Here is a 25,781-nt window from a genome sequence, read left to right on the forward strand (position 1 = left end):
GATCAGCGAAGTAACAGTTTGGATGGAGAGGAAAGGGCAGATTTTCACGATTTTGGAAAGTAGAATCAGTCAGTGGTATTTATTGAGTGCTTACTGTGCACAGAAAACTACCAAACTTCTGGGAGAGTGCAGTATAACAGAGTTGGTAGACACGTTCCCTGCCCACAAGGAGCTTACAGTTTAGAACCAACAGAATTTGGTGAGAGATTGAATCTGTGGTCAAATGAGAGCTTAGTACAGTGCTCTGCACACAGTAAGCGCTCAGTAAATACGATTGATTGATTGAGAGAGATGAGTCGAGGACAAAGCCAAAGTTATGGCTTTGCGAGATAGAGGGGTTAATGTTACTGTCTATACTGATGGGAAATAACAATAGTACTAATAATAATTTTGGTAGTTAAGTGCTTACTATGTGCCAGGCTCTGTAGTAAGAGCTGGGAGGGATACAAGCAAATTGGGTTGGACACAGTCCCTGTCCCCATTTTACAGATGAGGTAACTGAGGCCCAGAGAAGTGAACTGACTTGCTCAAAGTCACACAGCAGATAAGTGTCAGAGTCAGGATTAGAACCCAGGTCTTTCTGACTCCCAAACCCATGAAAGACAGGGAGGGCAGGGTTAGGATAGGAAGATAAAGAGTTCTGTTTTGGGCAGGTTAGGTCTCTTTTGTTATGTTAGTGTAGAAATCTGTAACTGCACAATTGGCCAAACTACAGGAATGAGTTTGACATTCTTAATTTGCATCATTGCCTCAAATTATTTCTAGTTTTATTTTAACTCTTTGCTACCTTCATGGTATCGATATTTTATCTTTTTATTAGGAGACCCATATCGACTTTTGATTGACACTGAATATGTTGTTGGAAGGAAAAACTCTGCGATTCTCATTCGAGATGACCCGTCAATCAGTCGTAATCATGCCACACTAACCGTCAGCCATTCTGCAACTAACCTGGTAAATTACCATTTCATTGTATTAATCTGCTGTTATACCACTGATACTAAAATCAAGAAAGTTGTAAAATCATTCAGCTTTTAACAAACTCAATCTTATTTGCATTGTCAGGTAGGCCTGGGTTGTTGTTTTGTCCAGGTTTATATGTGTGTTTAGTAAGCTATTTTCAGAATGCATAATTTGCTTTCCAAACTTATATAAACAAAAGACATATAAAAAATAGGATTTTGTACAAACACCATTGCAAAGGCTAGGTGCCTAAGTAATTGGAATGAACAGTAAAGCTTTTCTGTAATACTAAAATTCAGCCAATTATATTAACCAAGTGTGGAATCTTGAGGATTGTCGAATATATTTTCTGGTGGTTTTTTGGGGATTTACTTTTGTATGTTCTCATTGTTAGCTTTGGAGTGAAAGCCTTAAAGTAGTTTTCAGCTGATGCTCCTTTGAGTGGCTAGTTTTCACTGGCAGTGGGCTAGTATAGGAGTACTGTGTTAAGATTTTGAACACAGTAAAGTTCAAAAAAAAATTTTACTGCATTTTTATTTGGTTTATTTTCAAACTGCCAACTGAGTTTTCTTGTGGAAGGGCAAAGTAGATGTTCACGGTAGCTCATGAATTTGAAATTTTACAGTTTTAATCAGAGGGTTATAAAACCGAAATTTGAATGTGTCCTAGTTATGCTTTGTCATCATTTCTTGTTTTCTTATGATCTCAAAAGTACACAATTTGTGATGGGTCATAAACTTATAAGATCTAAATTCATTTTCAGAGTCAGGCCACTGAAGTCCCTGTATTGTCATTAAAAGATGCTTCCAAGTATGGCACATTTGTTAATGGTGAAAAAATGCAACACACCATTCCCAGAACACTAAAGACAGGGGATAGAGTCACTTTTGGAGTTTTTTCCAGCAAATTTAGGTAAGAACTTTTGGGACTGACTTTAAAATTGATGGTTAATAAAATTGCCTTTTTCTTTTACCGGCAAAATTCAAAAGATAACAAGGTATGGTTAATAATGAAGTGGAGGGGAAGTTTGTGACTTTGTGCATACTTAACCACAGACCCATTAAACTCTTGGCTTGCAGGCAGATGCAGTCAGCCCTCTGAGAGGTCTGAGACCGGGAAAGCAGGAAGAAAGATCTGCTCCTCCATCAGTCCCTTCCCTGCGCGTGCTTCCAGTCTCCTTGTGTGCTCAGAGTAACATCTGTGACATCGTGGGCATTCCAAGAATTGTTTTTTCTTTCACTGAAATGGAGTCATGGGGTATCTAAAAGTAGTTGATTTTTTTTGTTTACCTTGGTAAAAAATACGTTGCATATTGGAAAATCTTTCTGCTTTGTCCACATTTTTGTATTTTTAACTATTGAAAATCATCAAAATATTGGCCTACGGTGTTTGAGTATTTGTGCCATTTGATTTTCATCAGCCAGTCAATAAAATTGATTGAGTGCTTGCTGGGTGAAGAGAACTAGGCACACTAGACTCTGAGCCCATAATAATAATAATAATAATGATGGCATTTATTAAGCGCTTACTATGTGCAAAGCACTGTTCTAAGCGCTGGGGAGGTTACAAGGTGATCAGGTTGTCCCACAAGGGGCTCACAGTCTTAATCCCCATTTTACAGATGAGGTAACTGAGGCACGGAGAAGTTAAGTGACTTGCCCAAAGTCACACAACTGACAAGTGGCGGAGCCAGGATTTGAACCCATGACCTCTGACTCCAAAGCCCGTGCTCTTTCCACTGAGCCACGCTGCTTCTCAATAATAATAGCATTTATTAAGCACTTACTATGTGCAAAGCACTGTTCTAAGCGCCGGGGAGGTTACAAGGTGATCAAGTTGGCCCACAGGGGGCTCACAGTCTTCATCCCCATTTTACAGCTGAGGTAACTGAGGCCCAGAGAAGTGAAGTGACTTGCCCAAGGTCACCCAGCTGACAATCGGCAGAGCTGGGATTTGAACCCATGACCTCTGACTCCAGAGTCTGGGCTCTTTCCACTGAGCCACGCAGAAGGACCTATCTTCTAGAAGCCCATCTTCTAGACTGGACCCATTGTTGAGTAGGGACCGTCTCTATATGTTGCCGACTCGTTCTTCCCAAGCACTTAGTACAGTGCTCTGCACACAGTAATCGCTCAATAAATACGATTGAATGAATGAAAGAATTCAGCGGGAGCCAAAGACACATTCCCAGCCCCCAAGGAGTTTACATGCCAATGACAGGGATGGGTAGGCTCAACTTATTTGTAAATAGAGAAGCAGGATGGAGGAGAAGGCTCTAACTGGTAATAGCAAAAGTACTGTAGGGTGAAATAGATGACTAATGGAGATAGATTGCTGTATACCACCAAACTATAGATTGGTAAGTGCTATTGATGGGTGTAGATGTACAGATTGAAATAGAGGACCTGGGGGGTCGGTAGGTCTTGGAGTGGTGGAAGTTAATGAATTTTAACCTTTTTGAAGCTGTTGTGTAAGGTGATACAAGGATGTGATAAAAACTTTTCTTCCCACAGGGTGGAATATGAGCCTTTGATTGCCTGCTCTTCTTGCATAGATGGTCCTGGGAAAGCTGATTTAAATAAAGCCATTTTGCAACTTGGAGGGTGTATTGTGAACTCATGGACAGAAAAATGCACTCATCTGGTGATGATGTCAGTTAAAGTTACTATTAAGGTAGGTCAAGTGTGCGTATAATCCTGTCTTCAAGATGTGTGGCCAGCAGCCATTCAGTACCCCCCCCGTCCAGGCCACGATTTTCACCTCCAGCAGAGAGTGTTCTTTAGTCCTGGCCCCTCCCCTGAATGTCCACGTTCTGCACGGTGGATCGGGTTCTGTTCCCGGAACAAAGTTCCTGCTGCTGCATGCTTCCGTCCTAAAATGGGACCTTCAGGGAAGCTGCAGAGTGCTGGGAACTTCCCTTTTCATCTCATCTCACCCCCCATCTCCCCAACCCCCACACCAGTAGTGGAGATGGCTCGCGGAGATTTTTACTTATAATAATAACAACAATAATTGTGGTGTTTGTTACTATGTGCCAGGTACTGTTCTAAGCACTGGGGTAGATACAAGGTGATCAGGTTGGACACAGTCCCTGTCCCACATGGGGCTCACAGTCTTAATCCCCATTTTACAGATGAGGTAACCGAGGCACAGAGAAGCGAAGTGATTTACCCAAGATCACACAACAGACAACTGGCAGAGCCAGGATCAGAACCCAGGTCCTTCTGATTCCCAGGCCCTTGCTTTTATAACCAAGGCTGTTGCATTTTAATTAGGTTTTCTTTGAAGATATCAAAATGATAGAAAAATAAAAAAGTGTAGGTAGCCAAAACATTTCCCAATATGCAATTATTGAGCAATTTACAGGAGTAGACAACAAGGTCAAATACTTTGGGATAACCCAGGCCTCCGTCCCAGGGGTGAAAGTAATAAGCAATAATACTGATGTGTCCACGGTGGGCACAAAATTAGATTGTAAGCTCCTTGAGAGCAGGGATCATGTATAATAATAATAATAATAATAATAATAATAATAATAATAATACCATTGTACTCATCTAAGCACTTACTGCGATGCACTAAGCTGGTGCTCTGTGATCTCAGTAATTGGAGCAAATGCCATGTTTTTGGATGTTGGAACTTTTTGATGCAACGCAGTGTATGCAAACCATTTTACTACAATTAAAAGTAAACTTTTGATTGCTTCCACCAGTAGAGAGCATTTGCTTGGATTATTTTTTTTTTAATTCAGATAACTCCCAGTTAGACCCATCTAATCTTGGGACCTTTTCCTGGAGTGGCTTCTGATGTTGACAGCTGGTATGTGGAATTCCTCCCTACTCCACTAATTCTTCCCTGTATTTCCTAGAAGTGATACAGGAGTTGGGCAAAGAAAATGGGCCCGACCCTTGTGGGCTACCTAAACTGTTGAATGTCCAAGTTGCGGATAATCTGTGTATGAGTTCATGCGCATGGACTGTAGCTAAATCAAGCAGTTAGACAAATGCAAAATAGAAAGGATTCCCTTTATAGAACAGTCCTAATCTTATGGTCTGAAGGAAAAGTGCACAAGCATTGCAGGCTGCTCTGATTTCTGCTTTCCAATAATGAGGCAAAAAATGGTAAAAAAACCAATTGTGGCCAGGGCCAGGGAGCATGTCTACCAACTTTGTGATATTGCACTCTCCCTAGCGCTGGGTTTCAGTGCTCTGCACACAGTAAGCAGTCTAGTACACAGGTTTGATTAAATCCCCCAAACTTTCAATTTCAGACCATTCCTCCTATTTTGCTTCTTTCTAAGTTTTAGCATGATTACAGGCGTTCATTCTTTTATTTCCTCATTCTTAGTGCCTCTCCTCATCTACACAACATACGCCTTTTGAAATGGGTAGTTCCTGATCACCAAGTTTCAATCAGACTTTCCACTGCCCCGCCTTTCTCTTCCACAGTTCAAAATGCCTTTTCTTTCTAGCCTCAAGGACCATTCTTGTTACTGCTACAAAGTAGACTCTAGTTGATCTTTGGATTTAACCAGTATGGAAGTCCAACTTAACCTTAGTTTACTATTTAAAAAAAATAGACTCATTAATTCTAACAGTGAGAGTCAAAATAATGGACTCCAAATGAATTATTACATAAAGTGCAGTAGGAAAAAAAAACTTGTGCTTTGCACAGTTGTGACATTTAGGAGGAACGAAAGTGTGTTGATAGATACACATGCTCTGCCCCATGTTGGGCTTGCTGTTCTGAATCAGCACCCATTCCTGGGATGATGGTGATTGTGGTATCTGTTAAGCACTTACTATGTGTCAGGCACTAGGGTAGATACAGAATAATCAAGTTGGACAGTCCCTGTCCTACATGGGGCTCCACAGTCTTAATCTCCATTTTACAGAGGAGGGAACTGAGGCCCAGAGAAGTGAGGTGACTTGCCCAAAGTCACACAGCGGACAGGCGGCGGAGCCGAGGTTAGAACCCAGGTCCCAGATCTGTGCTCTATCCACTAGGCAACACTGCTTCTCTATTTCCCATCACCTTCTGGAGCTCCTGGATTCTCCTTCTCTGGGCAGCAGGCCAACCCGGAGTTGCTCGACTCTCCGGACCGGGTCCAAGGACACTCTTGCTTCCAAGAGGAGGACAGGCTGATGGAGTGCCTGAAAGCCAACGGCAAGAAGTTTCTACTTGGTAGAGAGAGGAACAGGAAACCACTGGAGGTTTTCGAGATCATCATCATCATCAATCGTATTTATTGAGCGCTTACTGTGTGCAGAGCACTGTACTAAGCACTTGGGAAGTACAAGTACACGTTGAGATGTGAAGAACTGTGTGTCGAATGATTTTCTAGGGAAGTAACCCAGGTAGTGGAGTGAAGTATCCTCTGGAGAAGTCATACAGTTCTTAGTACAGTGTTCTGCATGCAGTAAGTGCTCAATAAATATGATTGGTTGATTGATAGAAGTCATGCCTTGATTGTGGGGGCCAAGGAAGCAGTCCGAGCTGATTGACATATCTGTTTCCCAGTAGTTAACACAGTAGCAGAGTTAACACGGGCCTGTAGCAAGCGCTTAATAAATCCGTCACTGTCATTTTACTTCATTTTAGACTATATGTGCACTGATTTGTGGTCGACCAATTGTCAAGCCGGAATACTTTACGGAATTTCTCAAAGCCATTCAATCCAAGAAACCGCTTCCAAAACCTGAAAGGTAAATTACATGCTTTCACTGCCATGAAGTAGAAATCTTAGCTTTCAGTGTGTATTGCAGTATCCGTCAGATTTTCTCCCCTGAAAAAGCATTACTGTTATATGTATGATCTTAGAGAAGCAGCGTGGCCTAGTGGAAAGACCTGGGCCAGTCCCTGTCAGAAGACCTGGGTTCTGATCCTCTCTCTGCCACTTGCCTGCTATATGACCTTGGGCAAGTAGGTCACTTAACATCTCTGTGCCTCAGTTTCCTTATGTGTAAAATGGGGATTCAAAACCTGTTCTCCCTTACCCTTAAACACCGTCTGGGACAGGAGCTGTGTCCAACCTAATTATCTTCTGTCTACTCCACCTCTATAGTGTTCAGCTCTTAATAAAGCAATTAATAATAGTAATAATAATAATTTTGGTATTTGTTCAGCACTTATTATGTGCCAAGCACTGTTCTAAGCACTGGGGGGAAATACAAGGTCATCAGGAGGAATGGTCTAGAGTACTAATATTTTGGCATAAGAGCGACACAGACTCGTTGTTTTTTTCAGATTGGCTGGGTCCCTTCTGTTTTTCTCTTTTTTCTTCCCTCTGGCCACTTCACTGGTAAAACCTCCCCCTGAAAAGGTGTTAAAAAACCAAGTCATTATAGTCAGCTTTGCTACTTTGGCAAAAATTGGTTGCGGGGATAGGTTATTCCATTGATTCACATAATGTTTTTGGATTATCTGCAGATTTTGGTTATCTACATGCCCAGTTAGTGACACACAGAGTTGTTGTTGGGTTGGGTTTTTTTTTGTTTTTTTTTTTTTTTACATTCTGGACTATAACATTTTAATGGTATCCTAGATGTATTATTTAGTCTGAGAGTGAAATTAAACTTTGGTTTCCATTCATTGTTTGATCACTTTTAGGAAATTAGCAAGGTAGTCTGTTGCAATGTAGTCCAGTTGAACAGATATCTCCTACCATCATGGATTTAGAAAGATCGCATGTGATTGCTTGGGATTTCTAAATAACAAATAAAAATCTTTGTGAGTGGGATCTGAATTCATACAAATGAATTTTTATCATTTGATTAAGCTTTAGTGGTGAAAATTCTCATGTTCCTTATGAATTTGTCTTTTATATCTGCTTTCCCATAATCCAAGGGGATTGTGAAAATAAAGCATTCCTAGAGCTCAGAAAGTATTTTTTAATTTAAAAGAGTAATAATCATGTTTGCTTGTTTGTAAGATAGATAAAATTTTAATATCGTTCAACTGTGCTTACAGTTTCTACCCACCAGTTGATGAGCCGGTTATTAACACTGAAAACCTGGATCTGTCAGAGCGTACCGAAAGAAAACAAATCTTCAGGGGGAAGACTTTCGTATTTCTAAATGCTAAACAGGTAATGGGCATATCCAGAAGGTCAAGCTTAAACACTGGCTTTTTGCTAAATGAATTTGTTGTTTAAGTGCATTTCTCTCCCCGTCTCCCCCCAAACCACACACCCACTATCTCTTTAGAGGAACCCCCACATCTGTCAGCTCCTGTTGGCAGATGATAAGCATATTTCCATGCTTGTGTCAGCCTGGACATTTGCAGTTGGACTACAATAGCTAAATCTGCAGAGCCAAATTTTGGGTAACCAAGAGTACCTTGACAGTCATAAACGTCAACTTCTGGGCATTGTTCAGGTTTGTCATTACTTTCTGGTTTTTCGCTTGCTCTTTTCTTATTGAACTGAACATCTAAGGGAGAAACGTGATTTCTCAGCAGAAATTTGAGTTCTCCTTGGGTGTTTTCTCTACACCAGAATATAGCCATTGGTGCTATCACCCTTGGCAGATTTGGAATTGGAGAATTTCCTACTGCTTGGGATTGAGAGGATCTCAGAATTCCCTGACAGTCTCTAGAGTTTCTATGTGTTCATCTACAGACACCGTTGCTGATGCTGAGGATTCAGTTGTTTGAATCTTAATGTACTCTTAAAGTTCTTAGTTTAGTGTTCTGTACTAATGACATTGATTGATTGATTGACTGAGGAAAGTGCCAATCCAGCGAAAAAGGAAAATGGAAACAGGTGCTGGGAAAGATATTCCATCAGGAGGAGGTTGGAAAATTATGCTATCTGTATGGAAAATATAGTTCTAGAGAATCCAGCTTACAGGTAAAATATTACTTCAGAGGATCTGGGTTCTAATTCCAGCCCCACCACTTGTCTGCTGTGTGACCTTGGACAAATCACTTAACTTCTCTTTGCCTTAATTCCCTCATTTGCAAAATGGGGAATCAGTACCTGTTCTCCATCCTACTAAGAATGTGAGGCCCATGTAAGACCTGATTATCTTGTATCTACCTCAGCATCTAGTACAGTGCTTCACACATGGTAAGTGCTTAACAAACGTCACAGTTATTAACAAGTACAGTTCAGAAATGATTGTTGGGTATTGATATAAACATGTGTTTTATTCATTCAATCAGTTGTATTTATTGAGCTCTTACTTTGTGCAGAGCACTGTACTAAGTGCTTGGGAAGTACAAGTCAGCAACATATAGAGACGGTCCCTACCCAACAACGGGCCCACAGTCTAGAAGAGGGAGAAATCAGTTACACTCTAATTTTAAAATTATGTATTTCTTTATTTTTAGCATAGGAAATTGAGTTCAGCAATTGTTCTTGGAGGTGGAGAAGTGAAGTTGTTGACTGAAGAAACCACAGACAATTCTTTCCTGTTAAATCCTGGAACTTGCGTTGTTGAAGTAGGAATAACAAACTCACAGGTCGTTTTTCCACTGTCTCATGGAAAATGGATCGATTCCATTTTGAATGTTCTTCAAAGGTAAGAGTTCGGTTGTTCATATTCATTGTAGTAAACCAGGTGATCTTTTTCTTCTAGCACCTTGTACAGCTCTCTTTCACAGGTGCTTATTAAATAATGTTTGATATAGAAACAAGAACTTAAGAAACATGGATGTCATGAATTTTGTAAGACTCACAACTTCAGCAATGGTAACAGGTGCCAAAGAATCAAAATAGAAGTGCTTGGACTAGCGTGGTGCCACTTTAGATGGAGAGGAAGGGATGGATTCTGGAGATGTTGTGGAGGAAGAACGGAAATCTTGCATTTTCAGTCTGTGTCATGACTGCCCTTTGGTTGATCCTCTTGATCCCACTAAAGTTTCTGCCTGTTGCTTGAAACACCTTCTTTCTTTGTTTCATCAGCTTCCACTGGAATGATACCCCTCAGGGACCTGTTTCCCTGCAGATAGCTGAGAGCTGTCTTTGAACATTGCCTCATTGCCGTACACACACTCCCTCGTATGTCAAAAAGCACATATTTAGCATACATGCCCGGCATCCACAATAAATTAATTTTACGGCTGATCATAGCAGCGCAGGTTCTCCCCCATAGACTCACCGTAAGGTCTTCTGCTTTAAGATCCTGAGCTCAGTTGTAGTTGTAGTTGAGTTGACTTAACCCTTAGAAATAAATGATTTCTGTTACCCTGATTTTATAGGGAAGCAGCATGGCTCAATGTAAAGAGCGTGGGCTTGGGAGTCAGAAGTCATGGGTTCAAATCCCAGCTCCACCAATTGTCAGCTGTGTGACTTTGGGCAAGTCACTTAACTTCTCTGTGCCTCAGTTACCTCATCTGTAAAATGGGGATGAAGACTGTGAGCCCTGCGTGGGACAGTCTGATCACCTTGTATCATCCCCAGCGCTTAGAACAGTGCTTTGCACATAGCAAGCACTTAACAAATGCCATCTTTATTATTATTATTATCTCTCCCTGCAGAACCCAGCTAGAGTCTTGTAGCACCCTAAAGCAACTCTCTCCTTCCCAACCACTCTCATTTCCAACTCCCTTCCTGTGGGTGAAGCCCTGTTCTAAGCACTGGGGTAGATACGAGGTAATCAGGTCACATACGGTCCCTGTCCCACATGGGGCTCACAGTCTAAATAGGAGGGAGAACAGGTAGCGAATCCCCATCTTACAGATAACTGAAGCACAAAGAAGTGAAGCGACGTGTTCGTGGTCACATAGCAAGCAAGTGGCAGAGATTAGACCCCACATCCTGACATTCAAGCCCATGCTTTTTCCACTAGACCGTGTTGCTTCCTGAGGGTAGAAAATATTTGGAGAATCAGGTAGGCACCTGGAATCCAGCAGTGGAGAAGGAGACTAAGACCAAACCAGGAACTGATATGGCCAGCACAGAGGTAGACACCTCTGACACAGTGTCCAGGTAGCAGGAGGAAGGCAGAAAAAAGGTTGCTGAGTTAGTAACTGGGGCTCTTGGAGGGTGGGGGAGAAGGATGACAGTGGGAGGCTGGGGTGTGGTGGAGGAGGACCCAGGAGAATGTATTTGGGACAGGTAGAAAGGTGTTGGGGCGGGGGTTGGGGGGGAGGTGAGGATAGCTGAACCAATTTAGGACCATATCCTCTTGATAGCCAAGCCCTCCCTCTAGGAGGTATAAAATGATGTTTTCCACAGAGCAAGACCAGGAGAAAACAGCAAGTAACATAAATCCCTGCCAACTGCATTTCTTCCCATCCAACCAAAACTCTTTGATTATGATCAATTTCCATGATTGCCCTGTACACTTTTGATTACTTGTGATTATAGGGTCCATTGTCTTTCCTTAACATATCTTTCATCAGTCTCTTCTCTCCCTCTTATTCTTAGATTGGGCCCAGGTCCACATCTAATTTTCAAAACTCATATGATTTGCCAATGTTTATAACAGTGCTTTAGACACAGATGTTTAATAAATACTATTATTTCAACTCCCGAGGATCTGGCAGTTGGAAGGAGGGAGCAAACAGTCCAGTTCCTGGTGGAAAGCAGATGCGAGCTTGGGCCCAAGAGTTTCACTTTTGATTCTTTCCCAAAGAATCACGTTAAAATTGAAACTTCCAGGATCGCAAGACTAACCTGACTTCTTAATTTTTCCACCCATGTCAGAATGTCTTTTCCAAAATAGCTTCTAAAATGTGTGATTTTAAGTATGGTAGTTAGGGGAGATGGCTTGGCTGTATCATGACTGTTGTTAACTTATTCAGTCTTGCATTCTTCTACTGTAATGGGTGATCCTAATGACTGCGTATAAAATGAGGACATTTTTCTACATTGCTATATTTGATCAAGAGCAAAATTGTGTGACTAATTTCAAAGGATGAATTCAGCACTTCCTCACCTTTCATTTAGGTAACAATCACACACACTCGCATGCATACGCACCCTTTATTAGAATACGAGCCCCTTGAGGGTCAGGGATCCTATTGCCCACCTGTGTATTCTTTCCCAATGTTTAGTGTAGTGCTTTGCACACAGAAAGTGCTTTATAAATACGATTACTATTATGACTACTACCTACTTTCATTTACTAGACAATTGAAGACCCTTTTTTTGTGAGTGTACGGTTTTGAACTGCATTAACTTATGCAAGAAGATTTGGAATAAAGCTCCCTTTTTAAGCATTTTTTCTAAAACTACCTTGTTTTAACAGGCAGCAACGTAGAGCTATTTCCGAAGCAGAAATTGGGTTGGCAGTTATTTTCATGTCTACAGAGAGTTATTGTAACCCTCAGATCCACACCACTGCAGGTAATCAAAAGAGCATCTTATTGATTCTTCATTGATCTTGTCTGTGATTATGTGTAATACTCAAGATGTGTATGCAGGAGCAGATAAACACTGCCATCCACTTCTTCCAGGAGGCCTTCCTTGATTAATTTGTCATCTTCCGCAGTTCTGTCCCCACAATGACCCTGACACTTTGTGCTAAGCATGCATTTAGGTGCTCACCACTACCTGTAGCACTTTGTGTGTACCCAAGTAAGCCCTCTCCCATCTCCATATCTACCTTCTGTCATTCTCCCCCTTCTAGACTGTGAGCCCACTGTTGGGTAGGGACCGTCTCTATATGTTGCCAACTTGTACTTCCCAAGTGCTTAGCACAGGGCTCTGCACACGGTAAGCACTCAATAAATACGATTGATTGATTTACCTATCAGTAAATGATTATAGTGTCTATCTCCTGTATTGTATTGAGCTTACTGGATTGTAAGCTCAACAAGGGCAGGAATCATGTCTGCTAGCTATTGTGTACTCTCAAGACTTCATTCAGTGAAGTGCACACATAAATACACTCAGTAAATATCATTCAGTTGTATTTATTGAGCACTTAGTGTGTGCAGAGCACTGTACTGAACACATGGGAGAGTACAATGTGACAATAAACGGACACATTCCCTGCCCACAACAAGCTCTCAGAGTAGAGGGTGGGGAGACAGACATTTAGTATAAATAAAATCTCGATTGATAGAGGGAGATTGGGAAGAGATGAAGGGAGCAGTGGATAGCAAATGCACAAATTAGACCACTCACAACTGAGCACCGCTTCAGCACCAAACTGTGCTGTGCAGTCTGAAGGAATGATCTGTCACCTCTCAGTGACCCATGGACTCGGATTATATAGTTTGGGAGTCATCCAGGCCTCTTAAGCCCCCTTTCTCTTTCTCATACCTACCTTAGGCAACCCTTATAAGCACTTGCCAATATGTGGGATGACGTACTTTTTTGCTCAGTGTTTCTTGCCTCTGGAATGGCTGTCAGGTAACCATGGCGTACCATTGAGAAGCATCATAGCCTAATGGATAGAGCACGAACCTGGGAGTTTGAAGACTTGGGTTGTCATCCCGGCTCCTCCACTTATCTCGTCTGCTTTGTAACCCTGGGCAAGTCACTTCTCTTTGTCTCATTTACCTTGTCTGTAAAAACGGAGATTAAGACCGTGAGCCCCATGTGAGACATGGACTATGTCCAGCCCGATTAGCTTATATCTACCCAGCATTTAGTACAGTGCCTGCACGCAGTAAATGCTTAACAAATACCATAAAAAAACCCTCATTCATTCAATCGTATTTATTGAAAATGGTGTCTAGTAGCCCCCAAACTGCTGCTTCCAGATCCCTGTTACTTACTCTGGCTATCTTTGCCTCTGCTAGGTGAAAGGGCCACTCTGGGGAGTATTATACCCTATAGCAATGCAAGAGAATGGGACAAATGGTAGCAGCATTGTTAATTGAAGCGCCTGGAATGGGGAAAGAAAGGGCAGCCAGAGTCATTGATCTGCTGCCAGTGTATGCCCCCAGGTATTCAATCAACTGATGGTATTTCTTGAGAATTTACTTTGTGCAGAACATTGTAGTAAGCACTGAGGAGAGTTCACTTGCATTGCCCCCCTTTCCTTTTTTCCCCCATTGGCCCTATTAGTCTTTACCTGCTATAGGTTATGTGACCCCCAGTGGCTTCCCCTTCATAAAATGAACAAGTTGCCAAGATAAAGTATAAATCAGTTACGTAATTCTAATCCCACCTATGTGCTGGCCTGCTCTGTGACCTTGGGCAATAATAATAATAATAATAATAGCATTTATTAAGCACTTATTATTTGCAAAGCACTGTTCTAAGCACTGGGGAGGTTACAAGGTGATTAGGTTATCCCATGGGCGGCTCGCAGTCTTAATCCCCATTTTACAGATGAGGTAACTGAGGCACAGAGAAGTGAAGTGACTTACCTAAAGTCACACAGCTGACAATTGGCGGACCCGGGATTTGAACCCATGACCTCTGACTCCAAAGCTCGTGCTCTTTCCACTGAGCCACACTGCTTCCCCAGCAAGGCCATGCCTTCTCTGGGCCTCAATTTCCTCAACAGTAAAATATGATAAGACACCTGCTCTCCCTCCGTATCTTAGGATGGGAGACAGGGACTGTGACCAAACTGATAATAATAATAATGGCACTTATTTAGTGCTAACTGATAATCTTGTGTCTACCCCAGTACATGACACAGTTCTTAGAGCCATAGTGAGCGAACGGTGATAGGTATCATTGTTGTCTTCTGTGATAATAAAGTTTGGGGGGGAAGAAAACTGAAATTGTGTTTTTAAGATGAATAGATTTTCATTATCCATATTCATCCCATCTATCATTAAGAATAATAATAATAATGGCATTTATTAAGCACTTACTATGTGCAAAGCACTGTTCTAAATGTTGGGAAGGTTACAAGGTGATCTGGTTGCCCCCCGGGGGGTTCAGAGTCTTAACGCCCATTTTACAGATGAGGGAACTGAGGCACAGAGAAGTTAAGTGACTTTCCTAAAGTCACACAGCTGACAAGTCACACATTGCCAAGATCCGCCCTTTCCTCTCCATCCAAACCGCTACCCTGCTCGTTCAAGCTCTCATCCTATCCCGTCTGGACTACTGCATCAGCCTTCTCTCTGATCTCCCATCCTCGTGTCTCTCTCCACTTCAATCCATACTTCATGCTGCTGCCCGGATTATCTTTGTCCAGAAACACTCTGGGCATGTTACTCCCCTCCTCAAAAATCTCCAGTGGCTACCAATCAATCTGCGCATCAGGCAGAAACTCCTCACCCTCGGCTTCAAGGCTGTCCATCCCCTCGCCCCCTCCTACCTCACCTCCCTTCTCTCCTTCTACAGCCCAGCCCGCACCGTCCGCTCCTCTGCCGCTAATCTCCTCACCGTGCCCCGTTCTCTCCTGTCCCGCCGTCATCCCCCTGGCCTGGAATGCCCTCCCTCCCCACATCCGCCAAGTTAGCTCTCTTCCTCCCTTCAAGGCCCTACTGAGAGCTCACCTCCTCCAGGAGGCCTTCCCAGACTGAGTCCCCTCCTTCCTCTCCCCTTCATCCCCCTCTCCATCCCCCCTGTTTTACCTCCCTCCCTTCCCCACAGCACCTGTATATATGTATATATGTTTGTACATATTTATTACTCTATTTATTTTACTTGTACATATCCTATTTATTTTATTTTGTTAATATGTTTGGTTTTGTTCTCTGTCTCCCCCTTCTAGACTGTGAGCCCACTGTTGGGTAGGGACTGTCTCTATATGTTGCAAACTTGTACTTCCCAAGCGCTTAGTACAGTGCTCTGCACACAGTAAGCGCTCAATAAATACGATTGATTGATTGATTGACAAGTGGCAGAGCGGGGATTTGAACCTGTGACCTCTGACTCCAAAGCCCGGGCTCTTTCCACTGAGCCACGCTGCTTCTCTACCACAGGTATAGAAAACGGGTGTTTGTAGGTTTGCTTTTTCTGAAAATGAAGACCATTTGTCGGTTTTTATTTACACTAGGATATGATTTATCATTTCCAGTGTAGTGACTGTGTTTTGTGCTTCAAATCTGGGGGCACTCTGCATTTTTACCAGGCAAACTCGGGTGCAGTGCAGGCTATTTAATATAGTATCGTGTTTGTTGCTATACATTTGTGGACGTTAGACAGGTACTTGTATGATGAAGTTCAGGAAGATTGGTATTCTTACCGTATGTTTGTTTGATTTGCAGGATTACGGCCAGGAATCCCCAGGCCAGGTTTCTCAGGTGTTTCTCAGAGCTTGCTTGTAGAGGAGACTTTAACGCCTGGTGCCACAATGAATGTCACAGCATATGTAGCTGATACTGAATCTGAACAAGCAGATACATGGTAAAAATCTTTGGAAGTCGATTGCATTTATTTCCGAGTTGCTATTCGGTTAGCGGTGCCGTATAATTTAATGCAAGATTAAAGAAAGTCTGTGCCAGGAGCCTTTCCCAGGATGCTTCAGAACTTAATCTGCTTGTGTCATTTAGGGACCACCTGACTTCTGAGCAAATCATTAATATATTTACCCTTTCATGCGCGGTCTCTGAGTAAGCTTGACACTCAATTTCATCCTACCTCCAAAGCAGTTATGTTTTTAAAAATTTGTCTTAATCCCTTTTTCTTTGAAAATCCTGATGCTTAACAAGTTGTACATTTCATTCATAATAGTCTCTGGCAATAATTTTCCAGACCAATTTTATGATATTTTAGCAATATACAACCTTTTTTTGTTCTTTCTTTGGGTTGTAGTTTTCTTCTACCCATCAACTTTCGTACAGTTTTTTTCATTGGTTTATACATCAGTATTTCTCCTTCAAATGGTTGTGAAAAATCTTTCGTTATAGAATCTACGAGGCCTGCAACTGGCCACTGGATCTTCATCTCCATTGGTTTTGAGTTTGATATAAGGGATAAATCGAATTATTTTAATTTCACTTTAAGAAAAATTAATATTAATATATATAACATGTAACATGGAAAAGCATATTTAATGCTTAGCAAGATGTAGGGTGAAAGTCTTGGAGATTGGCTTCTTGGGTTAACTAGAAGAGCAGCATGGCAAAGTGGATAGAGTACAGGCCTGACAGTCATAAGGTCACGGGCTCTAATCCTGGCTCTACCACTTGTCTGCTATGGGGCCTTGGGCAAGCCATTTCTCTTCTTTGGACCTCAGTTACCTCATCTGTAAAATGGGGTGAAGACCGTGAGCCCTGTGCGGGACAGGGACTGTGTCCAGCCCATTTGCTTGAATCCACCCCAGCACTTAGTACAGTGCCTGGCACATCATAAGCAGTTAACAAATGCCATAATTATTGCTATTATCATTATTATTATTTTAGAGTTAATGCAACCTCATGCAGTCTGCTTTGGTAATATGGAATTACATCTGGATTTGAGGGTATAGCAATTTCCATCATTATCCTCAGGCCTGCCATACAGTTGACTTTTATGGAACTTGCTACTGTGGTGTACTTTGCTTTAAATAACCCCCAGATTATTGATAAATTGGGGAATACTTCCCCTTATATATGGTGGTACTTTGTACCTCTTTTTTACAGAGTTACAGTTCAGTAAGTACTTTCTCTTCTTACCTCTGGTTTTTTGAATGTAATCCCTTTTGTATTTGCAGTGCTTATTAGTTGTGTGTCTTCTACAGCTGCAGAGATGTTTCTGAAAGGGATAGGTGCAATTGGTGTACTAGCTGGGCAGGGGTTTACATTGCAGGCAGATGGCAAAAGGTACTTGACTTCTCTGTGCCTCCCATTTCCTCATCTGTAAAATGGGAATTAAATATCTGTTCTCCCTCCCTTTAGGCCAAGTCCCGTGTGGGACAGGGACTGTGTCTGATCTGATTGCATTATATTGACCCCATGCTTAGTGCAATCATCATTTATTATCATTATTAATATTACTGTGTTTGAAAGCAGTGGAGACTTTTCACTTCAGTATCTTGGGAGTTAAAGAAGTCACGGAGGTAATCAAAATTCATATATGTCAGAGAATGCTGTAAATTCCAGAGCCCCTAGATCTTTAAATCTCAGCAGCTGTAGACAATGCTGTAAAACATTGAAACATGGTTGATCTGTGTTAGCTAATTGCATATGTTTACCCAGGATATTTTTTTGGCTCCTTCATTCCAGTATGGATTCAAGTGATAAACAAGACGAGACTCTTAAAATAAAATCGAAAGGCAAAATGCAGTCACAGGATGCATCTACTGTGAAGGAGACACCTAACACAACTTGGGTAAATGCTGGGTTAAAGTCGCAAAAGATGAGTAGGCTTGATAACCAAGAAAGCCAACTTTTACCACCTAAATTAAATAAAATGAGAAATGTTCAGCAACAAACTATCTCCATTAAAGACTATTTCCAGTCAATTATAAAGAAAAGGTATTTTTGCTTTCATTCCACTCTTTTGATTCTAAGTAAAAACATATTTTTAGACTATCCTTTGAATTTTTACTGGGTGTTCTGGCCAGGGTAAAACTTCCTCACCAATTAGATTCAGTAGAATCCCTTGGAAAATTGTATTTTGTAGACACCTAACCACTAGACTATTTATTTTATTAATGATGTGTATATATCTATAATTCTATTTATATTGATCCTGTTGATGCCTGTCAACTTGTTTTGTTGTCTGTCTCCCCCCTTCTAGACTGTGAGCCTGTTGTTGGGTAGGGATTGTCTCTGTTGCCGAATTGTAATTTCCAGGTGTAGTACAGTGCTCTGCACACAGTAAGCGCTCAGTAAATACTATTGAATGAATGAATGGACTGATAAGTCCTTAAGGACAGAGACCATATCTTAAACATCCTTAATCAGTGGTATTTATTGAGCGCTTACTGTGTGCAGAGCACTGTACTAAACATTTGGGAGAGTAGAATATAGTAGAGATGGTAGACATGTTCCCTGCCCACCATGAGCTTATAGTCTAGAGAGGGAGACAGACATTAATATAAACAGATAAGTTATGGATGTGTACTTAAGTGCTTTGGGGCTGAGGGTGGGGTAAATATCATGTGATTAAAGGGTATAGATTCAGTGTCATAGATGATGCAGAAGGGAGAGGAAGTTGGGGAAAAGAGCTTGGTCAGGAAAGGCCTCTTGGAGATGCGACTTTAATTAGGTTTTGATGGTGGGGAGAGTGGTGATCTGGCATATATGGAGGGGGACGGAGTTCCAGGCTAGAGGGTGGACATGGGAAAAGTGTTGGCTGTGAGATCAACAAGATAGAGGCACAGGGAGTAAGCTGGCTCTAAAGGGGTGAAATGTGCGGGCTGGGCTCTAGTAGGAGATCAGTGAGAAAAAGTAGTAGGGGGCAAGCTGATTGAGTGCTTTAAAGTCAATAATAAGGAATTTCGATTTGATGTGGCGGCAGATGGGCAACCCCTAGAGGTTCTTGAGGAAGGGGAAGGTATGAACTCAACATTTTTTTAGAAAAATGATCCAGGCAACAGAGTGAGTATGGACTGGAGTGGGGAGAGACAGGAGGCGGGTGGTCAGTGAGGAGGCAGATGCAGTAGTTAAGGCAGGATCGGATAAATGCCTGGATCAACATAGTAGCAGTTTGGATGGAGAAGAAAGGGTGGATTTTTGCGATGTTATGAAGATAGAATTGACAGGATTTGGTGACAGATTGAATATATGGTTTGTATGAAAGGGAAAAGGTGAGGATAATGCCAAGGTTGTGGGCTTGTGAGATAGGGAGAGTAGAAGTATTGTCTATACTGATGAGAAAGCAATGATCAAGCAAAAACTCCTCACTCTTGGCTTCAAGGCTGTCCATCACCTCACCCCTCCTACCTCACCTCCCTTCTCTCCTTCTACAGCCCAGCCCACACCCTCCGCTCCTCTGCCGCTAACCTCCTCACTGTACCTCGTTCTCACCTGTCCCTCCGTCGACCCCTGGCCCACGTCCTCCCCCTGGCCTGGAATGCCCTGCCAAGCTAGCTCTCTTCCTCCCTTCAAAGGCCTACTGAGAGCTCACCTCCTCCAAGAGGCCTTCCCAGACTGAGCCCCCTTTTCCCTCCCCTCCTCCCCACCCCCCCGCCCTACCTCATTCCCCTCCCCACAGCACTTGTATATATGTTTGTGCAGATTTATTACTCTATTTATTTTACTTGTACATATTTACTATTCTATTTAGTTTGTTAATGATGAGAATTTAGCTTTAATTCTATTTGTTCTGATGACTTGAAGCCTGTTCTCATGTTCTGTTTTGTTGTCTGTCTCCCCCTTCTAGACTGTGAGCCCATTGTTGGGTAGGGACCGTCTCTGTAGGTTGCCAACTTGTACTTCACAAGTGCTTAGTACAGTGCTCTGCACACAGTAAGCGCTCAATAAATATTATTGATTGAATGAATGAATGAATGAAAAGATGGTGAAGACAGGGATGGGGTAGGAAGATAAAAAGTTTTATTTTGAGCATGTTTAATTTGAGGTGTCAACAGGACATCCAGGTCGTGATGTCTTGAAGGCAGGAGAAAATGCAAGACCACAGAGAAGTGGAGAGGTAAATTTGGGAGTCATCTGCATAGAAGTGGTAGTTGAAGCCATGGGAGCAAATGAGTTCTCCAAGGAAGTGGGTGTAGATGGGGAATAAAAAAAAGACCCCATACTGAGCCTGAGGGACCTCCGTTGTCAGAGGGTGGGAGGCAGAAAAGGAGCCCATGAAAGAGACTGAGAAGGACCGATCAGAGAGATAGGAGGAGAACCAGGAGGGGACAGAGTCTGTAAGCCAAGGTTGGAAGATGTTTTCAAGGGAAGGGGGTGGTCGGCAGTGTCAAAGGTAGCTTAGAGGTGGAGGAGAGGCCGTTGGATTAGGCAAGAAGATCAAATACTCTAAATACTGTTAAGGATGATGATGATTGGTACGCACTGGTTTTGGAGTAAAATGCTTGATTGTTACCCATGAGAATTTGAGAAATATCATTTAGACATGGCAAACACTCTTGTTTTGATCTCTGATTTCAGGCAAAGAGATGAACAGCAAGAAATGCCTGCATCAAAATCAGCAAAAACAGAAGAACTGACTTCCTCTCTTTTGGCACAAACTCAGCCCACTCCTGCTTCACCCTGCAGCAGCAGGGAAAGCCAACTGTTTCAAAAGGGGCCCTTGACTTCGGAGCCCAAGTCACGTGATTCACTTTCTAGATTGAGCGTAGAGCATGATATAGAAAAGCCTACTGCTGCTGGATCTTTACCTGAGGCAGAGTCTGCACTGAAGAAGAGAAAAAAACCTGATGATTTGGCACTGGAGGCTGATATCTTACAAGCAGTTGAGAGCTTTGAGCATGATTGGGAAGGTGAAATGGAGAAGCAGGAGAGTGGGGCCAATATAAAGAAAAAGCGAAGGTTGGATGTGAAAGAGAATAACATTCCAGAAGATAAAGAAATAATTCAGAAAAATGATGGAGTGTCAGTAAGTGATGTTCTCATTATCAATGCTAATGATTGCAGATTCACAAGAAATCTGAAAAGAGTGCATTATTGAAATGATCATGGTGATTGTGGTATTTAAGTTCATACTCTGTGCCAAATACTGTACTAAGCGCTGGGGTAGATACAGAGTAATCAGGTTGGACACGGTCCTTTACCAACATCAGGCTCACAGTTTAAGTAGGGAGGAGAACATGGGGCTAGAAGGTGGGGTAGGAGTGCTTAAATATCGAGTTTGCAGCCCGACTAGCTTTACTAAGAAAGTGAACCTATGTTTATTTAGTCAAAAGGGGTTCTGCTCCAGGGCCCTCCTGACTTAAAAAAAAAAAAATGAAACAAAAGCCTCCCTTCCTTTTGCCCAGGAAGCAGCCACATGTATGTAGTCACACATACAGCAACAGCTGCCTCATTGGGGCCAAGCATGACTTTTCCTATCTGTTCCTTTGTGCTGGCTCAGGACTCTTGTCAAGAAAAGCAGCTTGGCGTAGTGGAAAGAACACAACTTTTCTTTGCCACAATTCTCTCATCTACAAAATGGGGTTTCAATACGTGCTGTCCCTCCCATTTAGCCTGTGAGCCCCTTGTGGCACTTAGTTATTTAGTATCTACCTCAGCGCTTAGTGTTTGACACATAGTAAGTGCTTAACAGATACCACTGTTATTGTTGTTATTATCATCATTATTATTATTATCCTCAACAAGACCAGCTCAAGGACCTTAATTAGCAGCAACTACCAATCATAGTTGGTAAGGACATTTTGAAGACGATATAGAATGGTCCTGCTTCTTTATGTAATAAGGAGAAACTGAAATTTCATCCTTAAAGCGAGGGATGTGTTTTTTTTTTTATTTATTATTATTGTTAAACAGGAAGAAAATGAACTTGAGAAGACAGATGAAATCAAGAAAGAATCACCTGAGCGTGTGACCGAACAGCAAAATGTGAGGGATTGCCTGTTCATTTTCTAGAATTCAGTGATTTCCCAGGAGCCTTACACATTTTTTGACTTAGTTTTACACATAGTCTTACACATAGTTTTACACGGGTGTTTTCCACCAAACTAAGTCAAACATCCTTCCAATTTAATAGTATGTTTCTTGTAGACGGCCAAGTCTATAAGTTCTTACCTAGTTTGTCTCTTTGTTGTCCGATATCTACTGCTGCGTATGGCAGGGGATAGCAGAGCCTTATTTTTCTTTCTAAATTTTTCTTTTGACAGTTTAGAATGACTGAAATGAGCTCATTGTGTGAGCCAACTAAATCAATGGGAAGTTTGGGGGGCCAGACAGAGGTAAAAATGCCCAGTTGGGCTTGGGCTGGCCCAGAGCCACTCTTCAGGGATGTTGTCACACCAGTGGGGTTAGCAGCAGTTAGGGAACCACACTTCTTAAACACTGAGCATTTGCAGTAGCATTCTACAGGCCTCTTCCCGCTACGCAATGGATGGGCGGCCCGGGCCAGAGTCGGAGCCTGGGGGTTGAGCTCAGAACAGGAGTCAAACACGTTCCACGGGTACACAGGGATTTCATTCACCTTTGATGAATCAGGATCCGATTTGTGGATCAATAATAATAATAATTGTGGTATTTGTTAAGCGCTTATTCCGTGCCAGGCACTATACTAGGCGCTTGGGTGGATACAAGCAAATCGGGTTCGGACTCAGTCCCTGTCCCATGTGGGGCTCACAGTGTCAATCCCTGTTTTACTGATGAGGTAACTGAGGCACGGAGAAATGAAGCGACTTGCCCAAGGCCACACAGAGACAAGTGGCGGAGCCGTGATCAGTACCTATGGCCTTCTGATTCCCAGGCCCATGCTCTATCCACTAGGCTGTGCCCCTTCATTCATTCATTCATTCATTCAATCGTGTTTATTGAGCGCTTACTGTGTGCAGAGCACTGTACTAAGCACTTGGGAAGTACAAGTTGGCAACATACTTGGCAACATACAACATACATCCCGGCTCCGCCACTTGTCAGCTGTGTGACTTTGGGCAAGTCACTTAACTTCTCTGGGCCTCAGTTACCTCATCTGTAAAATGGGGATGAAGACTGTGAGCCCCCCATGGGACAACCTGATCACCTTGTAACCTCCCCAGCGCTTAGAACAGTGCTTTGCACATAGTAAGCACTTAATAAATGCCATTATTATTATTATACATTCCCGGGACCTTCCATGCTTCTCATGCTACCTCTCACTCTCCTCTTTCTCCAGTCCCTTATGGGCAACCTACTTGAAACCTGGCTTAATTCTTGTGTAGTTCATTACAGAAGCATTTTTTTAAACATTTTCTTTCTCCCTACTCCCTCCCCTCCGTAACCCTTTTTTCCTTAGAATAATGAAAAACTTCAAGATGACAGTGAGACGCTTCCCAAAAAGCTTTTGCTGACTGAATTTCGATCCCTGGTGGTTAGCCACACTAGGGCCAGAAATTCATCCGCTGTGAAAAGTGATTATGGACATCTGAATAACTTCAAAAAATTCAAAAAGGTTAGTACAGAATTTCCTGTAATTGGTCACAAGGGCACCGTTTAAATGATGATGATGATGATGATGGCGTTTGTTAAGCGCTTACTATGTGCAAAGCACTGTTCTTTAAAGTTTTTTGAGTGCTGCTGAACCCCGTTTTCACTACCGGAATGATTGCAGATGGAGTTGGGGCATTCCGGGAGAGACGTGTCCATGGAGTCGCAATGGATCGGAAACGACTCGACAGCATAAGATGAGACACCAGTGCTCTGTAGATGTCACAGAGTGTCTCATGTAGTTGAATAAAAATTACAAATATGACAACAGACAAATGAGAAATGAAGCCACACATGTTTAGAGCTTAAATTTTTAGGTTTATTTACATTTAAAGTTTTGAATTGTGGCATTGGATTTAAGGACTGTACATAAAAGTAAATGTAACCCCCACCCCACCCCCAGTTACACTAGCCTCTGATATTTTTTGAACACAAGTATGCGTTTTTACATTGTTTACTTTTGCAAATTGGATCCTGCTGGTATAAAGGGAGATATCTTTGGGGTGAACTAGTTTGAATCTGTCTCCTTTGCAGCTTCATTATTTAGGCAACAGAGTCAGAAATTAGCCTATGTCCTGCCTGTCATTTGGGGCTGCAGTGGAGATGAGGCTGGGCAGAGTTATCCCGTTAAATTTTAGCCTTGACTGTCACACTGCCTTTCTGGGGGGAAAAAAATCCAATTTTCTTTCTTTTTTTACACTTGAAAATTATAAAACAGGGTGCATGTGTCATTTGGAAGCATCTGGTATTTAAATGACTGTACTACAATTGTAAAATATTTAAGGCCAGTAAAAAGCAGTGAAGGCTGAAAGCAGCAAACATTTCCCTTTAAGCTGTAATATTTTGAACCTTAATTTCTGTAGACTTTATAGCAAGTTGTTTGTATTAGAATTCACTTGGTAGAGTAGGAACTTGATTATGACTTCAAACTACCATACTTCAGATGACAGGAAGTCTGAGTTAGAAGAATAAAGAAAAAAACTGGATTCCAATCGAAACATATCGCCTAGTAATTTTTTTGACTAGTAATTTTTTGGAGCCTAATTATTTTCTAGTGTATAAATTATGCTTTCACTTTGTCCTTGGATCTGTGACCTTTGGGCATTTGATGTTCACCCCAACCCCACAGCATTTATGTACATATCTTTAAATTGTATATTATAAACTACTTATGGATTTAAACTCATGCCTGTGTCCCCCTGTAGACTGTTAGCTTGTTATGGGCAGGGAACGTGACTGCTAATTCTGTTGTACTCTCCCAAGTGCTTAGTACAGTGCTCTGCACATAGCAATAAATACAATAGATTGAATTTATTTGGCAAACAGAAATCGTGTTTCAGAACTATTCCGTTTACTGACTGAGGAGTGAAATATGCAGATTTTGCTTCATGGCACGTTTTCAGAATCACTGAAATCATTTAATTTGCATAGCCACTCTTCTGATCGATGAGAGCTAAATGTCTCTTTTCTTAAATTTCTTGAAAAATGTAGTTATTCCCTTGCTAAGGTCTTTAACCTGCATTATGATTTGGGGTGTTTTTGGTATCCAACAGGTAGCGTATCCTGGGGTGGGCAAGCTTCCCCACATTATTGGGGGATCAGATCTCATCGCTCATCATGCTCGGAAGAATGCAGAATTAGAAGAGTGGTTAAGGCAAGAAATGGAGGTAAGTAGGGAATGGTACCGATAAATTTGCTTTTATCTACATTTTGCTCCCCGGTATATTATTATATGACAAGTTATGTTCATAACTGAATTTAAAGTTAATATCCTGCAGTCATTCCATTCAACCAAAGCACCAGCAGTTATAAAGCAGTAAGATTAATGTGTCAAGAAAGCAGGAAATCCAGAGCTACGCTTTCCTGTCTGCTTAAATTAAGGTTAATCTCTGATATGTTTACAACTATTTTAATAATATGAAAATCACAGTGTTACAGAAAAAAAATATTAAAGCATTTTAGGAGGCATACATACCATCAAC

The 25,781-nt window shown here is 41.9% G+C and overlaps 1 protein-coding gene across 1 annotated transcript in view; it reads left to right on the forward strand.

The window, feature by feature from the left end:
* Nucleotides 1-25,781, forward strand: part of NBN (nibrin) — a 39,043-nt gene that overhangs the window by 7,094 nt on the left and 6,168 nt on the right. The window contains exons 2-14 of the mRNA XM_038744673.1: nt 821-954; nt 1,727-1,875; nt 3,477-3,636; nt 6,565-6,668; nt 7,933-8,050; nt 9,295-9,485; nt 12,159-12,256; nt 16,036-16,174; nt 17,974-18,225; nt 20,809-21,256; nt 22,144-22,215; nt 23,609-23,764; nt 25,353-25,466. Of these exons, the coding sequence (XP_038600601.1) occupies nt 821-954; nt 1,727-1,875; nt 3,477-3,636; nt 6,565-6,668; nt 7,933-8,050; nt 9,295-9,485; nt 12,159-12,256; nt 16,036-16,174; nt 17,974-18,225; nt 20,809-21,256; nt 22,144-22,215; nt 23,609-23,764; nt 25,353-25,466 (2,135 nt within the window). The remainder of the gene's footprint in view (nt 1-820; nt 955-1,726; nt 1,876-3,476; nt 3,637-6,564; nt 6,669-7,932; nt 8,051-9,294; nt 9,486-12,158; nt 12,257-16,035; nt 16,175-17,973; nt 18,226-20,808; nt 21,257-22,143; nt 22,216-23,608; nt 23,765-25,352; nt 25,467-25,781) is intronic.

The sequence above is a fragment of the Tachyglossus aculeatus genome, chromosome 4, assembly GCF_015852505.1.
Source record: "Tachyglossus aculeatus isolate mTacAcu1 chromosome 4, mTacAcu1.pri, whole genome shotgun sequence".
Classification (NCBI taxonomy): domain Eukaryota; kingdom Metazoa; phylum Chordata; class Mammalia; order Monotremata; family Tachyglossidae; genus Tachyglossus; species Tachyglossus aculeatus.